General features: G+C 40.5%; 1 protein-coding gene across 2 annotated transcripts in view; it reads left to right on the top strand.

Moving 5' to 3' along the window:
• Positions 1-12,032, top strand: part of LOC124115101 — a 72,774-nt gene that overhangs the window by 21,972 nt on the left and 38,770 nt on the right. The window contains exon 3 of one of the 2 annotated variants that reach the window (XM_048381763.1): positions 11,683-11,805. The exons of the other annotated variant lie outside the window; for it this stretch is intronic. Coding sequence (XP_048237720.1) covers positions 11,683-11,805 — 123 coding nt within the window. The remainder of the gene's footprint in view (positions 1-11,682; positions 11,806-12,032) is intronic. 2 annotated transcript variants of the gene reach the window in all.

The following is a 12,032-nucleotide window of genomic DNA, read 5'->3' on the forward strand; positions in this document are numbered from 1 at the left end:
CACATCCCAAAAGGGAAGCGAAAAGATGGAGCCTTCAAATGAAGGAAATGAAGAATTAGAACAGCTTATTCGTAGCCTTAAACAGCAAAAAGCAAAAGCTAAATGTGCGTTTACAAAGGGAAAAAATAAGCTGAATACTCTTGTTGAACAAGATATGTCAACACGAAAAGCAGTTAGAATAGGCATTGATGAAGTGAGTTCTCTTCAGGTGGAAGTCATGGATGTTATGGTAAAACTTACGCAGGCTTACACAGATGCTCACGATATAGAGAATGTGAACAAGGTTGATGCTGAAATATCAAAACTTGAATGTGAAACGTCTGAAGTGATAGACATAGCACAGGCGTACTTAGATAATGGTTCAAGTACTAGTTCTCTGTCCAGCCATAGATTGTACAGGTTGTTCAAAAGGGATAAAAAGCCTGACCTTCGTAGAAGTCAAACTGTAGTTGTAGGACAGAGACATGACCTCGATGAAAATGGCAAGGCAACACGTGGTGTGAAAGTAGGTCATACCAAAGATGAACAGAAATATGATCACAAAAATGAGGTGAAACAGTCAGTAGCATATGGAAATGAAGGAAACATGGGGATGGGGGGCTTGTGTAACATTGATGATCAGCATGAGTTTCCTAATCACAATGAAGGTAAGTTTGAAAACACAGAAAAGCAACATATCGCTGTTGGTAATGATATGTGGAAACAACTGAAACGTGTTTCGATACCAGTGTTTTATGGAGATGTCAAGACATATGAGAGTTGGAAGGCCGCCTTCATGACATGCATAGATCAGTCTCCTGCAACTTCCGTATACAAACTCCTCCAGTTGCGACAGTATCTTTCAGGTGAAGCAATAAAAGTGGTTGAAAGTTTAGGCCATAGTGCTGTTGCCTATGATGTTGCATTAGACAGGTTAGAGAGAAAATATGGGGGTAGACGGCGTCAAATAGCCATTCATATGGAAGAATTGAGTAACTTCAAACCTATTCGTGAAGGTGTTGCCAGAGATGTTGAACGGTTTGCAGACATTTTAGATGTTGCAGTTGTCAATCTGAAAGAAAATGATAGATTCGAAGAGTTAGGAAATGGGTTGTTCTACTCTAGCCTACTTAAAAAGATGACAGAGCCAATGGTTGCACGTTATCAGAGGTGGGTTTATGAAACGGAGAGACAGGAGTCTGTTGAAGCTTTGAGAATGTGGGTTATACAGGAAGCAGAGTTCCTTACCATTGCTTCAGAGGCAATTCATGGTGTTGCTAAAAAAGGTAAGTCGGATCAAAAGGTTCACCAATCAGATCAAAAGAAAAGGTTGTCTTGTACCTTTGTTGCCACAAAGACGGAATCCAGTAACACATTCAGCAGTAAAGATAGAAGCTGCAGTCTTTGTAAGGAACATCATGAAATATGGAGATGTAATGTCTTTAGAGGCATGGAGATTTCTGAAAGATGGGATGTTGCTAAGAAAGCAAATCTTTGCTTCAGGTGTCTTGGTAGAAATCATAGTGGTAAAACATGTAAACGTATGGCACAATGTGGCATTAGTGGATGTAAAAGCAGCCACAATAGATTGTTGCACAATGACAAAGGTAATACGCACAATGTGGCATTAGTGGATGTAAAAGCAGCCACAATAGATTGTTGCACAATGACAAAGGTAATACGTCTGATATGCGTGATAAAGGATCAAACAGTTCTACCGGGTTAGGTGAATGTACTGAGACTGGAAATGAAACTAAAGAGATTCAAAAAGGTGAAGGTGAAAGGTCTCATGCCATCTTACCTAGTGTAGTACAAAAGGCTGTAATAGCACTTCGAACTGTACCAGTGATACTTTCAAATGGCAACAAACATGTCACTGTGAATGCATTGTTGGATGATGCTAGCACAAGGTCGTACATCAACGCAGATGTAGCAGCAGAATTTGGTCTGCAAGGGCAGTTACAGAGAATATCTGTGAATGTATTGAATGGGAAAATGGAAACTTTCGAGACTAAACCTGTAGAGTTTAGACTTCAAAGTATTGATGGCGTTGTAAATACAAATGTTACAGCATTGACAACAACAAAGGTCACGGGAAATATGAAGGTAATTGATTGGCAAAGGTACAAAAACAATTGGCGTCATTTGCAAAACATTGAATTTCCAAACACAGGTCAAAGTCCATCTGTTGATCTGTTGATAGGTATAGACCACTTAGATCTGCATTGCTCTTATGAAGAGGTTCAAGGAAACCTAGGAGAGCCAGTTGCAAGGAGGACACCGCTGGGATGGACTTGTATTGGGAATATTGAACATCCGGGGAAAAATCCTCACACTGTGTTTGCAGATGCATACTTCACAAACGAAGTTGATGTTGAACTCAATACCTTGATGCACAAGTTTTGGGATGTAGAAGACTACAGTTCAGAGCTCCTGTTAACGCCTGATGATAGGAATGCTCTTGCGAAAGTGCAGGATACATTGTTGTATGAAAATGAAGGTTATCAAGTTGGCATTCCTTGGAAAGATAATGTACAAAATCTTCCAGACAATTATGACATGGCTCTTCGACGGTTGGTAAACATAGAAAAGAAACTGTGTAAGGACAAAAATACAGCCGTGGCATATGATGACATTATTCAGCAATATTTGCAAAAAGGGTACATCCGCAAAGTACCTACTGATGAGACTACTGAGAGTGGCAAGTGGTACTTGCCTCATTTTCCAATCATAAGGCCAGACAGATTGACTACTAAGGTCAGATTGGTATTTGATGCATCAGCTAAGTATGAAGGAATATCTTTAAATGATGCGATCTACCCAGGTCCAAAACTACAACGTGACCTATTGGATATCTTACTTCGCTTTAGAAAGCATCCAGTTTCACTTGTTTGTGATATTGAGGCAATGTATTTGCAAGTCAAAATACCAGAATGTGACAGATCATACCACAGGTTCCTTTGGAGATCTTTGAAATTGAACGAACCACCTGATGTATACGAATTTAGTCGTGTAGTATTTGGGGTCACATCATCTCCTTTCTTAGCTCAATATGTCACACAGGAACATGCAAAGCGACATGCTGTAGACTTACCACTAGCAGCAGAGACAGTTACAAATTCCACTTACATGGATGACAGCATGGACTCTGTAGAAACTGAAGACCTAGGTGTTGAACTCTTTAATCAGTTGTCCGAGTTATGGTCAAAAGCTGGAATGCATGCTCGGAAGTGGTTATCAAATTCTCATAAGGTCCTAGAAAGCATTCCACCAGAAGACAGGGCATCTGAAGTAGATCTGAGCAAAGGTTACTTACCTTCAATGAAAACATTAGGGTTGTTGTGGATTGCTGAAACAGATGTGTTCATGTTTAAGTCCGAACTACCTGATACTGGTGCAAAACTCACAAAAAGAAATTTCTTGAGCAATGTTGCAAAACTCTTTGATCCATTAGGGTTTGTTGCTCCATTTACCATCACTGCTAAAATACTGCTCCAGGAAACATGGACAGCTGGTCTTGATTGGGACGATGAGATAACTGGAGACCTGAAAAACAAACTATCAAGGTGGTTAGAAGAAGTGAAGGAAATGCATGCTTTAAAAGTACCAAGGTGCTTGTGCTTAGATCACAATTACCTTGTCTCATATCATGCTTTTGTGGACGCATCACAGGAGGCGTATGGGGCCGTTGTGTATGCAGTTCATCCATTTCTTAGGGGCGGATCTAGTAGATTGGTAGTAGCTAAAAGTCGTGTAGCACCGCTAAAAGCTATAAGCATACCTCGATTGGAATTGATGGCTGCCATAGTTGGTCTGAGGTTAGTTTTGACAGTGGCAAATGCACTGAACTTTGAAATCCAAACTGTTAAGTTCTGGTCAGATAGTTTGAATGTCCTATGCTGGATAAAAAGCAACAGTAGATCCTTCAAAGCATTTGTAGCAAACAGGGTTGGCGAAATACAGTCTGTTACTAATCCGTCTCAGTGGAACCACGTTCCATCTGAAATGAACCCAGCTGATATGTTGTCTCGAGGTGTATCTGCATCACAACTGGCAAACAAGAAGTTCTGGTGGTCAGGTCCTGAATTCCTAGAAAAAGAAGAAACAGAATGGCCAGAGCAGAAAAGGTCATGGTACAATAATGACAAAGAAAGTGAAAAAGAAAAAGTGAAAAAGATATCTACTTTACTCGCTGTTAACACTGAACAGTCTTCAAGACTTGAACCAATTAGATACTCAAGTTCGCAAAGACTCACAAGAGTAAATGCATGGATCTATCGATTCCTACACAACTGTTCATCACAAAAGAAGGTGAGAACAACAGGTGAACTGTCATCAGATGAAATCGAAGACGCTGAAATTAGAATACTTACCCAGGTTCAGAAGGATGAATTCTGTGATGAGTACGCTGCGTTGTCAAAAGGAGAAAAAGTATTGTCTCCAAATTCCAAACTCCTTAGTCTTCAACCGATAATTGATGATCAGGGACTCATGAGAGTAAATGGTCGATTAAGACATGCCGAATGTCTTTCTTTTGGAGCAAGATTCCCAATTATCCTGCCACGACATAATTGGGTAACCAAACTCATTGTTAAGCACTATCATGAAGTAGGAAATCATGTCATGGGAACAAACCAGACATTATCAGCCATATTGTCCAAATTCTGGATCATCTCTGGCAGGGAAGAAATCAGACAATGGGAACGTGAGTGTGCTAAGTGCAAACGAGACAAAGCAAAGCCAGCATACCAAGTGATGGCGCCATTACCGAAGTTCAGAGTACAACCATCACTTAGAGCATTTACTGATGCAGGTGTAGATTTTGCTGGTCCGTTCTTGACAGTGCAAGGAAGGAATAAGAAGAGACAAAAGCGTTATTTGTGTTTGTTCACGTGTCTCAAGACCAGGGCTGTGCATCTCGAAGTTGCATATGGTCTAGATACAAACTCTTTTTTGAATGCATTCTATCGCATGGCGAGCAGAAGAGGTCTTCCTGAAGTCATGGTATCAGATAACGGCACAAACTTTGTGGGTGCAGTTAAAGAACTGAAAGAGCTCGTACAACAAATGGATCAAGATGTTGTTATGAGGTCTCTTGCAAATAAAGGAGTAAAATGGTTTTTCAATCCTCCACACACTCCTCATTTTGGGGGAATATTTGAAACAATGATTAAAGCAGCAAAGCGCGCAATCTATGCCATCCTCAGCAAAGGTGACATCACAGATGAGGATCTTATCACAGCAATGGCGGGAGCAGAAGGTCTCATAAACTCCAGGCCTCTCACGTACCAGTCAGCTCACCCTCAAGATGACACACCACTCACACCAAATCACTTCCTTCATGGACAAGCTGGAGGTGTGTTTGCACCTGAATGTGTGGACACGACAGACTTCAACCCCAGAAGACGTTGGCGCAGGATTCAGGAACTGGTCCGCCATTTTTGGAAAAGATGGATGCGAGAATGGTTGCCAAGTCTCAACACGCGCAAAAAGTGGAACAGACAAGCTCGAGATTTGCAAGAAAAAGACGTCGTGCTGGTGATCTTGCAAAACACGCCTAGAGGACACTGGAAGCTTGGAACAATCATAAAGACTTACCCTGGAGCTGACGGTCACGTTCAGGTAGTGGATGTAAGGGTTGGTCAGACTGTGCTAACCAGATCTATAAAGAACATCAGTCCATTGGAATGGAACGACTCAGAAGATTCAAAAGACCAAAGAACGGAATTCAAGGATAAAGTATTCAAGGATCAAGAATGTGCAAAGAACGGATTTCAAGGATAAAGTATTCAAGGATCAAGACTGTTGTAAGATGTATTAACAATCTTATTTCGTTTATATGTAAATCCCGTTTCGTCTAAAGTGCGAATGCCACTTTTGTACGAACTATATTTTGGGCTAGTAATAAAAGCATGGCGACCATCGCCTATGAACTAAACTGGTCATTGTTCTACCGTTCATCAAGCTTATAAACAAGCAACTATCATAACATGGTGGCAGCGGTAAACAAGATTAATCACCAGGATTACGCCATGAGTAGCGGACAGCGCTAAACACACAAGTTTGACCATCAAACGAACTTTTGCCATACCGGCAAGAAACACGTGTGTAACCCAGTTTCGTTTTCGAACTTTTGGTGTCATCATTAACCAGAAGCATGTCTCGAATTCCTCATATGGACTGGCAACAGGCGGATATCGGCGAATCATTCAGTTTATTCAAACAGACTTTGCAATTATTCTGTGAGGATGAAGAAATTACTGACAAAGAAAAAATCGCTTTGAAGATAAAACGTGGACTTGGCAACGAGGGTTTACGTCGGCTGAACGCTTCAGGTTTGAGTGAACGTGACCTAAAAGATCCAGATAAAATATGGACTTATTTCGAAAGACAACTCAAATTACAAGTTAATTTTAGAGTGTATAGACTTGAGTTGATGCAATTCAGACAAAAGGAGGAAGAAAACATAGATGAATTTGTAACCAGGTGCAAGACACTAGCATTAAAGTGCGAGTTCGATGAACCAGAACTTCAAGAAAGAATATTGGAATTGCTAATTGCTAGCACTCCTTTTGAGGCTCTACAACATGATTTGCTGAAACAACCCAAAGGCTATAGTCTCTCCAATGCTCTAGAAGAAGGTCGGCGATATGAAGCGATCAGCGCAGGTCATCGTCAAGTCAAAGAGCTCAATCCAACACCAGCTACCACTGCCGAAGTAAACGCCATCAACCACAAGTATCGAGCCTGTCCGAATTGCGGTTTGAAACACAAGCCGAAGTCCTGTCCAGCTTATCAAGACACCTGTAATGCTTGTGATACCAAAGGTCATTGGTCCAAGTTCTGCCGAAAAACCAAGTGGAAGACATCTCGACAAGGTAGACACCGATCGAAAAGTAGACATAGACAGAAACCAGCAAAGACCTTCAACTCAGTTGACAGTAACCATGGTAATAACGATCCAGTTACTACCGATGATGAAGATTACTCTGTTCTGTATCATGCAGTCACCATATCCAACCAATGCATGGATGCTATCGACACAAGCCGTGATTCAGCTTACACAGATCTCAAGGTCAAAGCTCCGATGATCAAAGGGATCCACAGTCTTCGTCTAAAGGTCGACACTGGCGCGGCTGGAAACACACTTCCTGTTCGAACATTTCGACAAATGTACGGAGATCGTCCATATGCGGATATTCTCCAACCTGCAGACGGTATCAAGCTCGTCGCTTACAACGGTCTGGAGATCAAGTGTGTTGGTACCATGTCAATCAAGTGTAAATTCAGAGACTCTATTTTTGAAAATACGCTATTCTACGTAGTCGACGTTCCAGGTCCCGCCATTGTTGGTCTTTCGTCATGTGAATCACTCAACATAGTCACAATCAACTGTGATGAAATCAAGCCAGAAACAGTTTCTCCCATCAACAGTGTGGAAGATCTGAAACAGAAGTATCCTCAACAATTTGATACTATCGGGAACTTTCATACATCTGCTAAACTGACCTTGAAACCAGATGCAGAGCCCTTCTGTGATCCTCCAAGGAAGTGCAGCATACACCTGAAGGATAAAATCAGAGCTGAAATAGATCGCATGGAAAGCATCGGGGTGATAAAACGTGTAACAGAACATACAGACTGGTGTTCCTCACTCACGTACGTCACCAAGAAAAATGGCTCCTTACGCATATGCCTTGATCCGTTTCACCTGAACCAAGCTCTAAAAAGATGTCCAACCAAGATACCACCTACCTTGGAAGAATTGAATCCGGAGTTTGCCAAAGCCAAATTCTTCTCCAAGCTAGATGCCAAGGCAGGCTATTGGTCTATACATCTCGACGAGAAATGTCAGCTCCTGACAACATTTAGGACGCCATTTGGCAGGTATTGCTTCAGACGACTGCAATGTGTTTATTTCTTTATTTCAGGTTATCAGTGCAAATGACTCTAATCTGTGAACTGTATTACAAATCAGTAATTGTTCATCTTAGCCATCTAGTGTATTGAACATACACATCCCCATTGTGCAATGGAGTTACCAGACTTTTTCACCATAGACAACTCCAGTATTTTATCTAGTCATTATCCAAAGACTCTAGATACTCAAGGTGCTATCAGCATTTGTGTTTATGTATAACCTTCTTAAAGGAGGGGGATGTTGTAAGATGTATTAACAATCTTATTTCGTTTATATGTAAATCCCGTTTCGTCTAAAGTGCTAATGCCACTTTTGTACGAACTATATTTTGGGCTAGTAATAAAAGCATGGCGACCATCGCCTATGAACTAAACTGGTCATTGTTCTACCGTTCATCAAGCTTATAAACAAGCAACTATCATAACAAAGACTGTGCAAAGAACGGATTTCAAGGATAAAGTATTCAAGGATAAAGTATTCAAGGATAAAGTATTCAAGGATAAAGAACTGTGCAAAGAACTGTGCAAGGAAATGTACATGGTGAACTGAGGATAGTAATTTAATTTGTTGATAGACTATAGTCAATCAAGGCGGGGGAAAATGGACAGAAGGACTGTGCGCAAAAACGCAGCATTAAAAACAGTGCGCCAAAACGCACCCAAACGAACATTCCTTGGACATGAAAATGTTGTGTTTCACGTGCAAGAGGAACTTAACATGTTACGCTACTGTGGTTTTGTGTTCAGTAGTGCAAAAGTTGTCAGGTGGCAACATGTGCGTATAGTTTAGTCCCAAGACGGGAATTTAGGATAGAAATGTTGTTGTAAAACAATATAGTAAATTAGTTCAAATATAAAAAGTGAACTTATCAACAATAAGTGGCGAAACATTGTAAATTATAGAAAATAGTGTAACTGAATTAGATACATTAAAAGTCTGAACTTGTTTCAATAGTTTGTTTTGAATTCAGGGGTTATCTTCACTCCAGCGATTACTTAGTCATTTTTGTTAAAAAAGAAATTAAATTTGGTGGATGCCTATTTAGTTGTGGGGCGCAACATATACATGATATAGGTTCTGTTTTTTTAAAAATATTTTAAATCTTTTTGGACACACTGAAAATTGAAACTTCTTATGGCCATTATTCAGCCATTGTCTTTGAAAATGTAATGAGTGAGTATGGTTTGATGTTGCTTTTAGCTATATTCCAGCTATATCACCACAGGGGACACCAGAATGGGCTTTTCACATTGCCTTCATTGTGATGAGCGAACCCATAAACCAGTAGGCTGTCCCACAACTCCTGAAAATGTAATGAAATTTGTAGCTAGAAGTAGGGCTCAACACACATGTTCCGTTTCTCGCAATATTTTTACCTTGATGTTACCTTTGCACTTTGACCACGATCTTAAATTTTCTCAAAATGCGTTTCCTCGCACTGTAAACATTATGTCCTCGGAAACCACAAGACCCTATGACTTAACACCCCAACAACTTTGGATCCAAATTTTCATCAGCCATATTGAAAAAGCTGTAATTCCATCATATACCTTACTTCTACCTTACACCATAGTCAAGTCCTCCACAAAGAAGTGGTCATCCAACCACTTGGTGATGTATGGTGACAGGGTCCTCAAGCAGCCCCGATCTGTCCATCACCGAGGTAATATGGAAACAACAGTGTTGCAGTTTACTCCCATCACTGTCAGCATGTTTCAGCTGCTATTCCAATCAATGGTTGAGTCCATGAAGGCATCCATCACCTTGTCTATTATGGCCATGATGGATCAGTGTTTGTAAAAAATGTCCAACACTATATCTACCTATAACAGCCGGTTGTGTGTACGGACATTCTATGTGTCTCTTATTGAGTATTGACGGACCACATCTCTCCCCTCAATACGGATAATTGTAATCAACATGATTTGCTAGATGTCATCAGTATGGAGGCTGATCTTACCAACAGGTTAGCAGCTAGATGTTTGTCTGGTGTGCAGCATAAGCCTCAATTGTCCCTACGTAACAGAACCCCTCCTCACACACATGATCAGCAGTTACCGCTAGCACACCAACAGGATGATCTGCTACATCTTGTTCTACACAGGATCAAATGGACTACAGCAGTCTAGCAGGGATACTTCGCCCCCACATGGCGTGGTGCACAGATAGTTGACTGTCAACAGAAGGCTATAGCAGTCTAGCAGGGATACTTCGCCCCCACATGGCGTGGTGCACTGATAGTTGACTGTCAACAGAAGGCTATAGCAGTCTAGCAGGGATACTTCGCCCCCACATGGCGTGGTGCACACATAGTTGACTGTCAACAGCTACAGGCAGGGTGGCTATTGATCCAGATTCTGATCTTGCATCGATTGCCAGTGGTGTAAAGCTGGCAGTGACTATTGGTTTATTCAAACCAGACTGCACAATTACAGAATTGACAGAGGATAGAGGAAATCTATCATCTGCTGAATGACCACCTGCAGTGTCTGAGTTGTCAACTGAACACCCAAGCCAGAGTTGGCACGGTCTATGACACGTACATTCAACACACTTAGCCTTCCTGTACCAACAAAGTCATTTGTCATGCCAATGATACTCTCACTCGCACAAAGACGAATGACAAGTTGCCGTTGCCTCCCATCAAACAGACGACCTACACCACTCATGACTCACTGTTTTCTCAATTGCGAGTGTTCAACATTATGGCATTGAAAACAAATGAACTGATGATATATGAAATTATTGACAATTGACAATCATCCATAAATATGCTTTTATTCTTCTTGGATATATTTGCATATAACGGAAATTATTCTATCATACTAGTCGGGGTGGTGGTTATGCCACCTCAATTCTTGCCAGAAACAAATGGCATCAATCACATTACAATACTTCCATGAAACAATGTAATTTATGGCCATATTTCCTGTTTCTCTATAAGTACCATCACAAAGGTGGTAATGGTTTTGTTTACGCAAGTGGGTAAAGCAGATTGGAGTTATCACCTGAATGTCCTGTGCAGCCTGGTCAAATAATCTCTATTGCAGGCAAAACTCTGCTTCTCTATGTGGTGAGTGTGACCAGCACAGTAAAAACTGACATGAGAATACTGGTACATGGCATAGCTTATTTACGTTCAAAACATCATGCTATTTCATGAAACAACACTTGGAACCTCTAAAACATTCATTTGTTGACCTGACATGATTTTCATTTGAATAAGCTTTGTTTGGCATTTCCTTGACCTGATCGCATTGAAATCCTGTTTGTGAATAAAGTAAATAATTGTATTCATTCCAACTGCTATTACCCATACTGCATTATTGAAGTCCACATCCTTGGTCTCATTTGCTGGTTATGGAGAGGGTTTTACTTTTCTTTTCAAAGGTAGGGCTACTTGCAATCATTTGATGGTTCAGTTTAGTCTAGGAGTGGAAAGACCTCTTATGTAGATACTTTTCTTTGGTCCCTGGCACGCTCACTATATAATTATTCTTGTTTTATATCTGATAAGAAGAAACATTTTATCCCCACCCAGCACAAACTGTCCTGTTCATCTCTAATCACAATGAGTTGACATTGAGTTCATCTTGCTAATGAGCTAGATGAATCAATAATGGCACAAAAGTCATAGTTGGTTAACTAGAAAACCTGATTGGTAGCGATTGTTTCCAGGCCCCTGCATTTTCTACTTACCAGGGTTTCACTGTAATTTACAGAATGTACAGTTGTTTCAAAGGATGTACTGGCTAACATATATTTATATACTTTTGTTTCAGATGTTGAAGGCCCACAGCTGGGCAAATGTTTATTTATCAGACGATCAATTATCCCCACCCAGAGATATACCCGTGCATTTTTACAGTAATACAATGACCAGGCTGAGAAAGCACACGAGTCGTGTGAGTATTTACATGGACTTCTAAAGCTGACAGATATAGTCATAACTGGCAAAACTTCAAACAAAAGTCACATATTTTTTCATGCATAATACACACTCGTTTTTAATATGCACCACTAATTATGGGCAATTAAATCATGGAAAAAATATCTATAATATGAACCGACTTTTCCTTAGTATCATTATAGTATCAAAAACTACATGTAATTTTTTGGATATTTGGATATA

This window comes from Haliotis rufescens, unplaced genomic scaffold, assembly GCF_023055435.1.
Source record: "Haliotis rufescens isolate VD_foot unplaced genomic scaffold, xgHalRufe1.0.p SCAF_4, whole genome shotgun sequence".
Classification (NCBI taxonomy): domain Eukaryota; kingdom Metazoa; phylum Mollusca; class Gastropoda; order Lepetellida; family Haliotidae; genus Haliotis; species Haliotis rufescens.